The following is a 16495-nucleotide window of genomic DNA, read 5'->3' as shown; positions in this document are numbered from 1 at the left end:
TCTACACCTAATCACAAAAGGTTGTGGATTCCTCCTCCATCAGGTTTCTAGTTGTCTCAGCATTTTATATTTTTCTCTTCCAATACATTTTATATTTAGTTACTAGTCTAGTTTTTATATCATGTCATTTTCTTTCTCAGTACTTCACAGCTTCACTGTTAACATTTGAATCAACTGTAGGCAGTACTGAAGACATATCCATCAGACCCAGCCTCATCTGAATGCTTTTTTTCTTTTAAATCCCTTTACCCAATGCTCACCCTACTTTTTATCAGGGTTTTAATTTTTTTCTTAATATCCAGTGGCATGTCCATTTAACTCTATTTTGAGCTTTTTTGAATAGAAAATGAAGTATGAGTAGTAAAATAGACTTATTCTGCCTTCATTTCAGATCCAGATACATCATGAAGGTTGTTTCTATTCTGATCCCATTATGTGATAGCTCCTTGTTATGGTTTAATATTTCAGGGTTCTCCGGAGTATGTGTCCAAAGCCTGATTAAGACTTTTAGAAACTCCAAGACTAAAAGATTACATGGACACTCTCCCAAATATCATTCAAAATATAAACAATTCTAAACCACAAAGTAAGTGTAAGAAAGTATAACTAAGTTCTGATTATTTGTCTCAAAAATGGTTATTTCATTTTGAAATATTTTCAAAAATATTTTTGTCCTTCAGCTTTGCCATGTGCCTTAAGTAGATGTTTGATCAGCACACGCCCCTCTTAGGAAAAAACTGCTCCCTAATCATCTAACTGTCCAAAAAAGGCAGTTGAGAGTTGTGGGGGAGGGGCAAGTGCTGACCTCATCATTCTAGTAAGAAGTTGTTCCTCAAGGAAAAACTTAAGTGGTGATCCTTAAGCTGGGTCCTTATAGGAAAAGTAGGGCCAGGCCTACTCACACGGACAATTAAGTGATTTTTGTATCTCCTTTAGACTTTGGATAAAGAACTGGAAGACTGAAAACACCAATTTTAACTTAAAACTGTTCATTTTAAGGCCTTTAGCTATAAAAATCTAGAGTGACCAGGGCATTCTTTGGTCACAAGAAGATATTTCAGAATAGCAATAGCATTTTTTTAAATTGATTTTAGAGAAAGAAGAGAGAAATAGCAATTTGTCATTCTACTTTTTATTTTTCTATATGTATTTTAAATTTCTTTTTAAATATATTTGTTATCTTTTTTATCTTTTTATTCTGTTTTCTTTTATACAAAAAAAAAATTGTATTGATTTTTAGAGAGAGAGGAAGGGAGAAAGAAAAACAGATTTGTTCCACTTATTTATGCATTCATTGGTTGCTTTTTCTATGTGACCTGACCAAGGATGGAACCCACAACCTTGATATTAGGATGATGCTCCAACCAACTGAGCAACTGGCCAGGGCTTGTTCTGTTTTATTTCTTGATGTTTCCTAATTATAGTTCCGGGCTAGGAGGTCAGGAATTTGTTTGTAAGGCTAGAAGGTCCTATTTTCTAGTAAGGTGAGCTAGCTAAAACTGAGTTGGAGAATTGTGATTGGTGTATGTGAGGTTGCATTATTAATCACTCACACTAATAGTCAGTTCACCAGATCCTTTCCTAAGAGGAGGGAGAGAAAAAGGAGCATGGAGTTTAAAAACTGGAAGAAGGAAGGAAGGAGGTGCCAGAAGGGTCAGAGAGATTTTGAAACCAGACAAGGAATGGGTCTGGGCTGCCTGTCACTACTTCTGCCAATCAAGCAAAGACAGGGTTGAATTATGTATGAGCCTTTATTTTTCAATATTGCCCACAACATGGGAGAACAGCAGATTACCCACAAATAACTGCTCTAAACGCCCCCAGCCAGCCTCACCCCCCACCGTAAGCTAGCTGCTTATTTTGAGTAGAAGGACAAAGATTACAAGGGAAGTAGGCAAAGGGAATTATAGGCATGGGTAAGTAGACAAAAGGAGTAAGAAGGTATAATGATTACCCTTTACAGGCAATGTGAGCTGGGATTGCAAATGGCAGGCTCCCCTCCAGAACTCCATTGATTTGGCAATAAGGTTGTTAATCTTTCCAATAAGACAGGCAGTTCTCTGATAAGGAGCTTGGGCCACGTTTGGAGGTTAACTCCCAGGTCCCAGCCAGGTCAGACAGTGCTTTCTTTAATCAGAACAAAACAATCATGGTTTACAGAGCATGGTTAATATTTCTTGTAACTATAGCTACTCCTCACTATTTCTCCCTCCCTCCCCTAACAATTTGACTGATTTTACACTTGTACCTAGTACAGTTTTATTTGCCAGGGTTGATGCCTGAGAGATTCTCCCCTTGCCCAATCCCATCTTTTACTTACATGATAGTTGAATTTTTCAATAAGAGAAAAAATGAATTTCTTATAAAATAGGTATCTCAGTATAAGGAGGAAAAGCAATACTTGAATTTTAAAAAGTAAAAATCTAAACTAATAAAGACAGCTGGGCCAGTAATAGATAATGAGTAATATATTGTAATAGTATGTAATAAAAATAAAGCCAAAATAATATTAAAATATATTGAACTTTTATTTCAACATATTACAACAAAATTAAATGTCCAGAAGTTTTTGTTTTGTATATTTAAAAAATTCATAAAAACATAAGCCTATCTCTGAGGAAAATAATGGAGCTATTTGGAATAAACAGACTTGGTAATAGAATCACTATTAAGTACTTCTTCAGCTCTTCCCAAACTGCTGAGGTAGTTCAGTACAGAGCAGTCCTCTCTATCTCTTAATGGATGCTTCTCTCTGTGAATTTTAACACAATAAAACAAATAAGATATGCATTGTTGTGCTTGCTCCTCCCTGTTATTATTACTCAGAAAATAAAAATCTGCCTGGAGGGAAAGGGACTCTAGTGTAAATATGAGTAGAGCGAAAGGATTCATTCAATCTCTTAAATGTCATTGGAAATTTATTAGCATCCTAAATCTAGAGGTCTGTTTTTTTGCTGTGAGACAAAAACCATGAAGTCAACCAAGGACTCAAGGACTCAAAAAACATTCCTCAAGAATAACCTCCACTTTTTGTTCTAATTCCATTTTCTTCAGTGTATTATAGATGTGCATTCTATCCCATTAAAAAATAAATTGAGGTATGCTAACTCTTAGGAGATAGAAACATCAATGTGAGAGGGAATCATTGATTGTCTTCTGCACACCCCACACTGGGGACTGAGCCTGCAACCCAGACATATGCCCTGACTGAGAATCGAGCTGTGACCTCCTGGTTCATAGGTCGATGCTCAACCACTGAGCCATGCCAGCCAGGCTCAATCATAATTTATAACATTATTTGAGTATATGAATTTGGGGCACGAGTCCAGCAACTGAGATTAATTGTAGAATAAATCTACATTTATTCACATTAGAGGGAAAGACCAGATTGTAGAGGAGCAGAGAAGACCAATCAAGGATGTGGGCTTTGGCCGAAACCGGTTTGGCTCAGTGGATAGAGCGTCGGTCTGCGGACTGAAGGGTCCCAGATTCAATTCCGGTCAAGGGCATGTACCTTGGTTGCGGGTACATCCCCAGTGGGGGGTATGCAGGAGGCAGATGATCAATGTTTCTAACTCTCTATCTCTCTCCCTTCCTCTCTGTAAAAAAAATCAATAAAATATGTTTTAAAAAAAAAAGATGTGGGCTTTGGAGCTAGACTACTTGAGTTTAGCATTTACTAGGTTGTGCAAGCTTGTGCAAGTACCTTTCATGTTCTATTCCTCAGCTTCTCCATCTGCAAAATGGAGATAATACATGGAGTGGTTGTGAGGATTAAAAGAGTTCATCATATAGTATAGTTAGAGTCCGGTTCATTGTCAATATTCAATATGCCTTAGCCATTTTTATTGGATAATCCATAAAATGGATAGTGGAGTTGCATGGAGTGGAGTGGAGTTGGGTAAGTGCTATGAGACCAAAGAGGAAGTAGCATGGGATACTTGTAAGTCAAATGGGTTTGCTGCACTGAAGTTTAGCATCCAGTGATCACCCTCAAGGTGGCTCTGCTTGAGGGTGAAGAGTTAGTTCATCAAGCAGCCAGGGCCTGCATTTTAGCTCCAACTCCTGACTGCTAGTCTCAAACAAGACCTCTCTTGAGCAGGGATCCCTTTGAAATCACATTTGGCACACTATCACATCCCTCAAAACATCTTACCATGAATCATGAAAAAATTTGTTCTTAGCAATGTCTTGGCAGAGGGATGGGGGTGAAAGGTGGTGGGGATAGAGTGGTAAAGATTCATATTGCTCACTTTACAACAAAAACTTAATGCAATTCACCACTGGATCTGTCTATTCTTCGTATGCTAGTTGCTTCATGTCCTTTTTCTTTTCCCATATTATGAGGCCTCTCCATTGCCATTAATAATTAAGTCCTGGTTCTTTGCTTATGTTCCTCAACTAAACAAGAGCCTGGGAATTAGATCAATAATGACCATTTCTACATGTTGCTTATCAAAGTATTGATAAATACAAATTAATCTCTTTCTCAGAAGATTTCTGTTTGTAAGAAAATTTTCTCCTAAGCAGACAGTGAGTAGCCAACAAATATCGAATAGTAGAATCTGACAACAGTGTAGGAGAGGGAATCAGAAAAATAAAAAAGGGGAAGTAGGATTGGAAACCATGCATATTGGAATAGGTTTAGCATGACACCACTTCAAAAGTTTTTTCTTGCTTGGAGGTTTTTAAAGGAAAAGGAAAGGAAGAAAGGGTATAGGAATTTTAAAAAAATTACATCATTAATATTTAACTATAAGAATTGGATGTTATTCTTAGATTGTTGACAAGTAGACTGAATTTTGACAAAAGAGCCAACAATAAAAACATTGCAACATTAACATTTATTTAGAATCTCTTGAAGCTCTCCTATACATGTTTATCAAACTGGGACTTTGTGGAAGCTCTGAAATGCCTCAAAAATTCAGTTCATTGTCACTCTACCTGCCAAACCAAGAACTGTGCTCTCTTACATATTCTAATTCCTTAAAAGTCCGAGGTAATTAAATGGTGAAGGCAGTTTTTTTTTTTTTAAATGTGAGGGGGGGGAAAAAGGAGCACTAGTTGCTTCTGTGGTTTCTGAAAGGATTAGTTTTTACCTGATGTTGCTTGCCTTGCATTTCTAGGTAGGAAGACAACATATGAGCTTCCTCAATCTGCATACTGTCTGCTCAGGTTCTGGTTCAGCCCCCACCTTCTGGATTTGGAATAAGGCTTGAGAGACAATGATGTGCAGAGAGGGTTCAGAGTCATGCAGCAGCTGTTTCAGATCTAAGTGCAAGCAAACCCAGACAGGAGGTGAAGAACAATGTAAGTGGTCCAGACACCAAACAGCCAAGGTGCATGCCCTTGACCGGAAATGAACCTGGGACCCTTGAATCCATAGGCCTACGCTCTATCCACTAAGCCAAACCGGTTAGGTCCGTCTAATACTATTAATTTCTAAAGTCCTATTGGTCCTAGAAGTTACTCTTAAATCATTATTACCATTTTTTTAAACAATATTTTTCACAGCTTCATATGTTTGTACAATATGGATATTCTATAATTAATTTGTTCTAATCTTGATGTTTCCCATTTTTGCTTAAGTAACACTGAAATGAACATTCCCATAATGATTTCTGCTTATTTTCATAGGTTAAATTTCTCCACAGGGATTTATAAGTGAAAGTATGTACTTATTTAAAGGGTTTTGATACATATTACCAAACTTACCTATAAAAAAGTTGTATCAATTAATACTCATACCAGCACAGTGTATGATAATGTGTTTTCTCTTTACTCACCAATGTTGAGATTTAATTAATAATCTTTGCCATATTGACAGAAAAATACATACTGGTATCTCATCATTTTGTTTTATAAACTTTACTAGTAATATTGAATATTTTTATATATTTGTTGGCCATTTCTCTCCTATGAATTGCTTATTCATATTGTTTGCCACTTTTGAGAAAGTACTGATTTGTTTTAAGGATATTAACCCTTTATTATATGGCAAACATATCTCCTATATCATTGCTCGTTTTTCAGTTTTGTCTGTTAAATTTTTTAAAAAGTTGTTTCCATCACTATTTATCCCCCTTATACCCTTTCTGTTTCTTTTTGTTTCAAAGTTGATATTTAAAAAGTTTACATAGACAAATCTATCATTCTTTTACTTTATGTATCTATGTTTGTATCATATTAGAAAAGGTTATTCTCTTTTTAAAAATTTTTATTTATTGATGAGAGAGAGAGAGAGAGAAAGAGAGAGAGAGAGAGAGAGAGAGAGAGAGAGAGAGAGAGAGAGAGAGATATTAACTTGTTGTTCCACTTATTTATGCATTCACTGGTTGATTCTTGTACATGTCTTGACCAGGGATCAAACCCACAACCTTGGCATATCAGGACCATGCTCTAAACAACTGAGCCACCTAGCCAATTTCTCTAGGGTCTCAAAAATGCTCAAGACCTTTTCATAACCAACACCTCTTTGTTTTTAAGTACCATTTTAGCCTTTAAATTCATCATGTTGATTTCTAAAATGGAATACTTGACTAGCTTTTAATTTCTTTCAGTTCCTACATTAAGATCTGTGTACCTGTTCCACAGAACACATGCGAAAACAGGCGTCTATTTTGTAATACAAAGGAATTGAAACTTATTTTGTCATGAAATTAATTTTAATTTTAAAATTTTTGACATTTTTGTTTAAATTTGCCTAAAACTACCTGTGTAAATGACATAAGCTTATTCAAAAAGAGTGCTAGGGTGTTCTACCCTATTTCTAAAACAGATTAGCCACTGTTAGAAAGAGAATAGTATGGGGTTATTCCATTAGGTTGAGATTGATTATATTGAACTGTTTTTGCCCTACAAATTGGCAAATTTTATGGTTCATCCTCATATATACATATACTTATATACAAATTTAAATTTACTATATAGATAACTTTAGAATAGAAAAGCAACTTTGATTCCTCAGTGTTTTAGATTAGAATATAATTTGCTTTTAATTCAATCTAATCAACCATGTATAATAGAATCCTACCTCATAGAATAAAATAATCTACATGACCTTCCTATTTTTTTGCTTCTGTGATAACTGTGCAGAAGTAAGAGACCTTAGAGAAAAGTGGCATAATCTTTCCTAAATAAGCTTTAGCTTCTGGATATTTTACCAGTTCTATATATTTTTATTTTTTGTTAATCCTCACCCAAGAGTTTTCAGAGATAATGGGGGAAAGACAGAGAAAAACATGGATGTAAAGGAGACACAACCATTGGTTGCCTCCCATACGTGCCCCTACCAGATTGAGCTAAACCCGAGGTACGTGCCCTTGACCAGAATCAAACTTGAGACCCTTCAGTTCATGGGCCAATGCTCTAACCACTGAGAAAACCAACTAATTAGGGCTCTACTAGTATGTTTTTATTTTAAAAGCACTGTATTATCCAGGATTTTAATTTGGTTCTCAAAGTATATCCTTTGGGGTTGTGAGAGTTAGCAATGGCATTTTTATTTTATTTTTTTTAATTAAAAAATATATATTTTATTGTTTTTTTACAGAGAGGAAGAGAGAGGGATAGAGAGTTAGAAACATCAATGAGAGAGAATAATTGATCAGCTGCCTCCTGCACACCCCCTACTTGGGATGTGCCCTCAACCAAGGAACATGTCCTTGACTGGAATTGAACTTGGGACCTTTCAGTCCGCAGGCCAATGCTCTGTCCACTGAGCCAAACCAGTTTCGGCAGCAGTGGCATTTTTAAATTATAGGCCTACTTCTTAAGTGGGAATAAATAATTCTTTGAGTGCTAAATCCTCAAAACTATACAATTATGGACATTTTTCACTAACAATTCCATTTGCATGATGGTTGCCTAAAATGACTATAAACATCTTTACTATCAAGTCCTACCACTTTTAGGACAACAGCTTATAGAAAATAGTGCAGCAATCATCTTGTGAGGTACTTGTGAGGTATCATCATGATTTACTAAGATAGTGTTTCTTTATTTTAAAAAATATATTTTTATTGATTTTTTTTACAGAGAGGAAGAGAGAGGGATAGAGAGCTAGAAACTTCGATGAGAGAGAATCATCGATCAGCTGCCTCTTGCACACTCCCCACCGGGGATGTGCCTGCAACCAAGGTACCTGCCCTTGACTGGAATCGAACCTGGGACCTTGCAGTCCGCAGGCCGACGCTCTATCCACTGAGCCAAACCGGTTTCGGCTAAGACAGTATTTCTATTTAATGTCTTATTTCCTGACAAAATTCAGGAACTGTCTCTGAGACAATTCATCAAAGCTGGTTCCCAGACAAATAAGTTCATGTTCTTTCTTAAAGAGGGGATTGGGCTGGGGTTAGACTGTCATTCAGCTAAAGTCTCCAAGGGCTTCCTCTTACCACAAAAGTCAGGCTTTCTAGTTCTCAGTCTCAGCTCTGCCACAGTGCCTGCTTAGTCACTGCTGCAGATTCCTTCCAAAAGATGGGGCACCCCAAACCCAAGTGTGTTATTACTTACCATTCTGTATCCATTGAGTATCCTTCATTTTGAGCTCATTGTGATCCAAGTACTTTGAAAAGATCCCTAAATGCAAAATAAAGTCAGTGAGTCTGTGATCTGGCTTTGGCTCTAAGAAGCTGGCAGAATTGGCTTTTGGTAATTAGATTCTAAAAACTGGATTTACAACTACTTGATAATTACCAATAGATAATATAGCCCCTTTGTCCAAAGAAATATTTTCAAGGTCTTCATAAAGAATGGGGACATTCAACAACACAATTTGGGCAAATTCAGGATAGATGTTACTGTAGTAATGAAAGGATTTTCTTTGTACCGACAAACAAGACTGCTGCTCTTCTGATAGGAAGGTTTGCATTCTTGGAGAACGTCAAAGCTTGGGCTATGATGTTAACTTTCTCCTGGAATTTTTTTCCCTAAGTGGGGGGAAAAGTAAGAGTATAAAGGAGTGAAGCAGCAGCACTATTTTTATCAGCCTCACTGTAATACATATACTAGAGGCTCAGTGCACAAAATTCGTGGACGGGGTTGGTAGTGTATGTCCCTTAGCCCAGCCTGCACCATCTCCAATCTGGGATCCCTTGGCGGATGCCTGACTGCCATCTCACAATCCAGGACTTCTGGCTCCCAACTGCTTGCCTGCCTGCCTGCCTGATTGCCTCTAAACACTTCTGCCTGCCAACCTGATCTCCCTCTAATGAATCCCCTGCCAACTTGATCGATGCTTAACTGCCCCTTGCCAGCCTAATTGCTCCCAACTTCCCTCCCCTGCTGGCCTGGTCCCCCTGCAACTGCCCTCCTCTGCTGGCCTGGTCACCCCTAATTGCCTTCCACTGCAGGCCTGATTACTCCCACCTGCTCTCCCCTGCTGGCCATCTTGTGGTGGCCATCTTGTGTCCACATGGGTATGGCCATCTCTAACCACATGGGGGCAGCCATCTTGTATGCTGGAGTGACAGTCAATTTGCATATTACCCTTTTATTATACAGGATAGTACAGTACTTGAAATAACTACAGTTGCTCAATAAATAATATGCCACAACAATCCCCTAGACAAGGGGTGGGGAACATCTGGCTATATATTTGGTCTGGCCCTGCCAAGGCAATCACAGGTGGGACTCAAAATTCAATAAATCTAGGAGCTTTTTTCATAGCAACATAATTTTTCAGTTGTATGGCTTGCGAATGACATTATAAATATTCAAATAGCCCTTGGCAAAAAAGAGATTTCCCCACCCCTGCCCTAGACAGAGTTAAATCCTCTGAACACACCTTTCTCACACCCATTCATGCTGCTGTTGTGCCTGTAATGCCTGTAAGTCTGTCATTTCTCTGTAGCTAAGTCTTCTCTGTTCTCTACATTCCACCTTGAGTTCTGCCTCCCTATAAGCTCTTCCCTGACAGCTCCTGCCTTCCTAACCTAACTCTACTTAGCATTTGCAGGTACTACTCTCTTGGCACATTTTCCACCTTGAGTTTCTATTTATTTATTTATTTATTTTTTATTATTTTTTAATATATTTTATTGATTTTTTTTGCCCCCCTCCCTCCCATGCATACCCTCCCTCCCCAGAGTTTTATGTCCATTGGTTGTACTTATATGCATGTACACAAGTCCTTCGGTTGATCTATTATTTGAGTTTCTATTTAATATCGCACAGAGGTTTTATCTCTTTTACTAGCTTGTAAACTCCCCTTAGGAAGTTTTAATCCTTGGCACATTTCTGGGTTCTCCAGGGTCTGTTGCACATTGGACGTGTTATGCTTATTGGATGAGTGAGTTCACTTCTCAGTGGATCTCTTACAAGAATAAGTATCTTGGGGATTGAAGAACAGGAATTGCTCTCATAGGACTTATGATTTAACATAGATAATCTGTAGTCTTATCCACTGAGAACACTAAATTTCATGCTGTAAATACTGTCATCAGTTATAAATTTGGCTGCAGGTCAGAGAGATAATCCCTAAAGGAAAACCTGACACAAGGGTACTATGGGGCTTGCTAGTCCTGAAAGTTCAATCAGGGAAGCCCTTGCTGGGACCTAAACAGACTACTCATATGGAAGATCTCTGGGAATAGTCAGACCTAGGGTCTTTTTTTTTTTTTTAAATCCTCACATGAGGATATGTTTTTTATTTATTTTTTTATAAGGAGAGAGAGAAACATCAATGTGAGAGAGAAACATTGATTGGTTGCCTCCTGTACGCACCCGGCTAGGTAACGATCCTGCAACCTAGGTATGTGCCCTGACTGGGAATTGAGCCCACAACATTTTGGTGCAAGGGACATCGCTCCAACCAAATGAGCCACCTGGCCAGGACAAGTCCTAAGGTCTTCATTAGGACCTCAGTGGTTCTACAGACAGTTGTCTAGGAAAATGATGGCCTCCTGAGGCTGTTCTGGCATAAGCCTACTCCTAACATTGTCAAATTTGTGAGGAGAAAGGATGCTAGCAGAGGCAGGGGCATGCTGTCATCAGGCTTGCATTGGCCTACAACACTATGGCAGCCTTGCTTGGGGCTCCCTAAACATGCTCTAATGGAGGGTAAAACAATCTACCAAATCCAAGGGCATTAGAGATCGTTGTAAAGGCAATATATAACTCCATTTCAGTTTATTCCACAAGTAGTTATTTGAAATGTGCTATTAGCTTTACCCCATAGCCTAACTTGTAATAGTGGGGGTCCCAAGAATTCACCAGTCTTTTCCATTAGTAAAGGTGGTAATAGGAAGTGTATTTGTGACTCAGTTGGGAGGAAACTTAGATTCACAGTACAGAACAGTTCATAGATTAAAAAATTATGATTTAAAATATCTGAGCCCAGCTGGTGTGGCTCAGTGGCTGATCGTCGACCTATGAACCAGGAGATCACAGTTTGATTCCTGGTCAGGGCATGTGCCTGGGTTGTATGCTTGATCCCCAGTTGGGGGCATGTAGGGGACAGCTGATCAGTGATTCTCTCTCATCATTGATGTCTTTATCTTTCTTTCCCTTTCCCTTCCTCTCTGAAATCAATAAAAATATATATTTAAAAAATCCAGGGAAAAAAGGTCAGTGTATTAAAGTTAACAAAAACTATTATTTCTCACATACAAAGAATTTGCAGATTGTTTCAACTTCACTAGGGCGGATATACCAGGGATCTTTGCAGTACACTTCTTGGGGCAGCTTCCACTTAAGAAACTGGGCACATATAGTTAGGATTCGCCTGCTCTCCTGTGAAAGAGATTATCAGAGATCAGTATTTTTTAACTGTTTTTAAAAAATGCAATTTTATCTTTAATGAATTAAAATGTTTTTGTTGGAGAGAGAGAGAGAGAGAGAGAGAGAGAGAGAGAGAGAGAGAGAGAGAGAAAACATCAACGTGAGAGAGAAACATTGATCAGCTCAGCTACTCCCACATGCACCCCAACCAGGGATTGAACCTGCAACCTGGGCATTTGCAATGACTGGGAACCAAATCTGTTACCCTTCCTTCAGTGCACTGGACGACACTCAACCAACTGAGCCACAGCAGCCAGGGTTCAAACATTTTTTGACCTTTCCTCAAAACTGACACTAAAGTCCAATATGAAAAGCTGATAAACTCATAATTATTCCCGTTGAAGTTAGTGGAGGGATGGAAAGAAACCAGAGTACTGCCCCTCAACTTCCCCATAGGGGAATCCATAAAACCTGTGGAGTTCTTGGGAGGATGTAGAAACAACTGATCTAAGGCAAAAGTAGAGCTATCCGGTATAATACCCAGACCAGAGATTTAGATAGGAGTTCCCACTACCCCATGCTCTGGAGATAGGGCTTCTACACCCACTTATTGCTCCTATTATCACTTTCCTGTCACTCTGCACAGGAAAGTGCAGTTACTGAGTTCTTGTGGGATCTCTGGCTTGGAAGGAACTCTGGAGAGTATTGATCCTTTGCTCATGCAGGTCCTTGAGCAAAATTTCACAAGTAGGCCTCTTCTCTAGGCATTACTCTTAGAAAGCCTCCTATGCACCAGAGAACATCTCTGACGACTTCAAGCAATTATTTTGTCCCAGGTCCACTAGATATTTGGGCCATTGAAATTCCTTTTGGGGACTGATGGGAATACAAATTAGTTCAGTTACTTTGTTTAGCAATTTGTAAATATCTGGTAAAGTTAAAGATATCCAGATATTCTACTTCTGGGTTTATGACCTCAAGAAACTCTCAGACTGTACACAAGAAAATATTGCAGCAATGTAATAATGAAAAATTGACAACCTGAATGTCTAGGAATAGGAAAATGGGACATAGGATATTCACATGGTAAAATTCTATACAGCAGTAAAAATAAATGAAGTAGAACAAATAAATCTTATAATATTAAACAAAGTGGTGCTGATATATAAATGATATAACACAAAGTATTTTTACATATAAGGCTTTAAAACATGAGAAATATCACCACAGAAATGATAAAAATGAAATTCAGCACAAGACACTGGGGGTGGGGGGATGAGGGCATGCCACAGGGGGTAAGGGAGGCAGAGAGAAGGGTCAATGGGGAAAAATGAAATTCAGGATGATAGTTCTTATGGAAATTTGATTAGAAATAGGTTCTTGATTAATTTCTTAGCATGAGTGGTAGATATATGGATGTTTATTATGTTTTCTGTATTAGTGATTTCTAACCCGTATAATGTTATATCCCTCCTCTCTGCTTAGGCTAACCCACTAAGAAGCCTTAAAGAGGGGACTAGAGGTTATTCAAGGTTTGAAGAAAAATAAGTCCAGAGTGTTCACTGCCCTAGGCCTTGCCTGGGCAAGGTTGGAGGTGGGTGAGTATCAGTACCTTCATATATCTGTAATACCTACATGGCATATTTTCTCATCATGTGGTTGGGAAGCTTTGCTTTATACTTTATTGAGGTCTAAAATATTTCATATTTATGACCACAAGGTCATAAAACTACCCCCATAACAAGATGCTAAGATCTACCATAATATTAAATCCTTTTCCTGAACCTGCTTTCACTTTTGTAAGGAACATAAGTAGGTGAGAGCGCCAGCATTTGTCCAGAATCCTTGAAGTCTAAGCCTACTTCCTGTTTTTCTGTAACTGTTGGTTATAGTTAGTACCTTGGAATGGACTTTGAAGATGTGGACAGTAAGTACTAAAGATGATGACATCCTACTCAGAACTTTTTATGGCAGAGCTCTGAGAAGATTAAGGAGAGGCAAACACTTTTCCAGATTGTCAGAGAAGCCACTGTTTCTCACTTAGCCTCAATACAAGTCTTTTTGTCTCAGGCTAAGAGGCAGTTCTTAAATGAAAGAAGAAAAGGAATATTATTAATGTTGTCAATAAAAAAACAGTTTGTTGCCTTAGTTCATTTGGTTACAGCATTGTCCCATACAAGGCGTGATCCCTGGTCAGGGCATGTACAGGGGGTAACTGATTCATGTTTCTCTCTCACATCAATGTGTTTCTCAAATCAATTTAAAAAATCTAAATAAAAAAAGAGTTTGTTGAATGGGGCACTGTATCTTGGACTCTGTGCTAGGCTGAATTTTGGGTTGGGCTACCCACAAAGGGCCATAATTTGCTACAGAGAAAGAGTAGTAGTTTTTAAACATTTCACTTAGTCAAGGTAATTAAAAGGTAGCCTGTACCAGAAAAAATGGGGGGTCGGGGGAGAAGATGGTACCACAAAAAAATCCCTGCTTTCAAATACATGAACATTTATTTGCAGATCTGGCTCTGGATTTGAAGTAAAGTCCAGAAAGAAGTTGATACTACACATTACCTCAGCTACTGCATCATTTTCATCCTGAGAATACAGAAGAAGTGGGAGCAAGCTGTCCAGGACTTGGTTCTCTACACCTTTCTTATTTGTGTATTTCACAGACTTTACAGAGGCTCCAAAGAGGGTCATGGAGAGACAATGAACATCAGGTCTTACCTATGAAGGAAATATTCAAAGGGAAGCAACTCACTGAAAGTGTTCATGCTTAACTTTATAAGAGCATTAGGTTAGCTGAAATGCCAGTCCTAATATGAAGTCATTTAGCTGTAGGTAGCTGAGGGCAAGAAACCAAATATATGTGGAGACAATAAGACCTACTGCTTTGTACTACTTTTGTTCTCTCATTTCACAAGTGAGAAATGGCCATAGTTTCACCTATAGTCTCACATTTGTGCCTGATACTGGTACTACCAGGTGTACCTTAATAATGCGGATTTTGTAATCAAAGAAAACAATAATTTTAAGAGTAACATCAAAAGTGCTTTATTCAAAATAATGTCCATCACTAGCTACACAGTTCCTCCATCTTCAGGTAATTTGTGGATACCGTCCCAATGGAACTTTTCTTGTTTTGAGGCAAACAATTCAGTGACCCAATTTTCCACTTTATGTACATTTTGAAGTGCTACTCAGAAAGTGTGTATGCCATCCATCAGAACAAGCGGTAATCTGAAGGAGCAAGGTCTGTTGAATAGAGCGGGTGGGTTAATACTTCCAAGGCAAGATCTTTTAACTTATCTTTAACTGGTTTTGAAGTGTGTGATGGTGTGTCATCACGAAGCAAAATTACTTTGCGATGTCTTCTGGCCCATTCTTGTCGTTTTACAATCAAAGCGTGGTTCAAATTGATTATTTGTTGTCAGCAGTAATCAGAATTAATGGTTCCACCTGGTTTTAGAAGCTGATAATACACCACACCTTCCTGATCCCACCAAACACAGCATTGTCTTCTTTCTGAAGCAATTTGGCCTTGCAGTCAATGTTGATAGTTGACCTGGATCATTTGGGATTCTCAAAATAAATCCACTTTTCATCATCAGTCACAATTTGGTGCAAAAAAGACTGTCTTTCGTGCCATTGAAGTAACATTTTACTGATGACCTTTTGGTTTTCCATGTGGCACCCATTTTCTTTCCTTTAAAATCTTTCCCATTTGCTTGTAAACCATCGGAAATTGTTTGCTGACAATGTTTAATCTTTCTGCAAGTTGTTTTTGAGTTTGATACGCATCTTCATCCAATAATGCTTGTAATTGCTGGTCTTCAAACTTTTTTGGTTGACCTGGATAGTCTTTGTCTTTCCCATAGAAAGCATCACCTTTAAAGCATTTAAACCAGTGTTCACAAGTATCTTGAGATGGAGCATGCTCACCATAAGCTTCCCAATGTATTCAGCAGCATTTCATGCCCCAAAAAAGAGCATTTGCAGGAAGTTTTCATTCATTATTTTGGGGATGTGCCCACAACCAAGGTACATGCCTTCCACCGGAATCAAACCTGGGACCTATCAGTCCGCAGGCCAATGCTCTATCCACTGAGCCAAACAGGTCTCGGCATGTTTCAAAGTTTTTTAAATGTAAAAAACAGTAACACCAACCCTAACAACATTACACGGGTTACATGGAAGGGCCTACGAGAGGAGATTTGAAAGTGCTCTGAACATAAAAAGTACTATACAAAATAGAGTATTTATTATTATCCCAACTTCTATTTGCTGTTATACCAATTACCTCCCCCCCGCCCCCACTCCCCAGAAAGTATCCTTCATTGTCTTACATCACCAAATAAGCAGAAGACTGTCCTCATCACAGCAGCCAGGGTAGAGAAATCCATTGTTCTAACGAGCAGCAAGAGTATCTGGATGGCCAACAAAACAATCTTCTCATCCGTTTCCCACAACAGGTCTAGGATGCACGGCAACAGGCTCTGGATGTCTTCCCCCTGTGTGCCCCAAGGGAGTGAGTGCATCAGCACCTCTCCTGACAGCACTCCCATCTGATACCAAAGTAGAGCTCCCCTCCTTTACTCAGTACCTGGTGCTTACTGAATTTTTGGTAGCACAGGATACTCAAGAATACAGACTAAAGAAGGCAAGACTGCCCTCTGTCAGCACTGATAAGGCTGACATGTAGAGAAGGAAGCAGAGCTGTTGTGAGCTGCCCACAGGGCAGAAATGGGACCACTTGGAGGTCAAGCGAAATGGACTGG

The 16495-nt window shown here is 38.6% G+C and overlaps 1 protein-coding gene across 1 annotated transcript in view; it reads right to left on the bottom strand.

Moving 5' to 3' along the window:
• Positions 1 to 5099: 5099 nt before the first annotated feature.
• MROH8 (maestro heat like repeat family member 8) overlaps positions 5100 to 16495 on the bottom strand; it is a 56964-nt gene continuing 45568 nt past the window's right edge. The window contains exons 18-23 of the mRNA XM_045574934.1: positions 16064 to 16228; positions 14289 to 14444; positions 11611 to 11733; positions 8831 to 8930; positions 8515 to 8580; positions 5100 to 5271 (exon numbers count right to left, since the gene is read on the bottom strand). Coding sequence (XP_045430890.1) covers positions 5123 to 5271; positions 8515 to 8580; positions 8831 to 8930; positions 11611 to 11733; positions 14289 to 14444; positions 16064 to 16228 — 759 coding nt within the window. The 3' untranslated portion in view covers positions 5100 to 5122. The remainder of the gene's footprint in view (positions 5272 to 8514; positions 8581 to 8830; positions 8931 to 11610; positions 11734 to 14288; positions 14445 to 16063; positions 16229 to 16495) is intronic.

This window comes from Pipistrellus kuhlii, unplaced genomic scaffold, assembly GCF_014108245.1.
Source record: "Pipistrellus kuhlii isolate mPipKuh1 unplaced genomic scaffold, mPipKuh1.p scaffold_m20_p_6, whole genome shotgun sequence".
Classification (NCBI taxonomy): domain Eukaryota; kingdom Metazoa; phylum Chordata; class Mammalia; order Chiroptera; family Vespertilionidae; genus Pipistrellus; species Pipistrellus kuhlii.
This window is presented reverse-complemented; position numbering and strand designations above follow the sequence as displayed.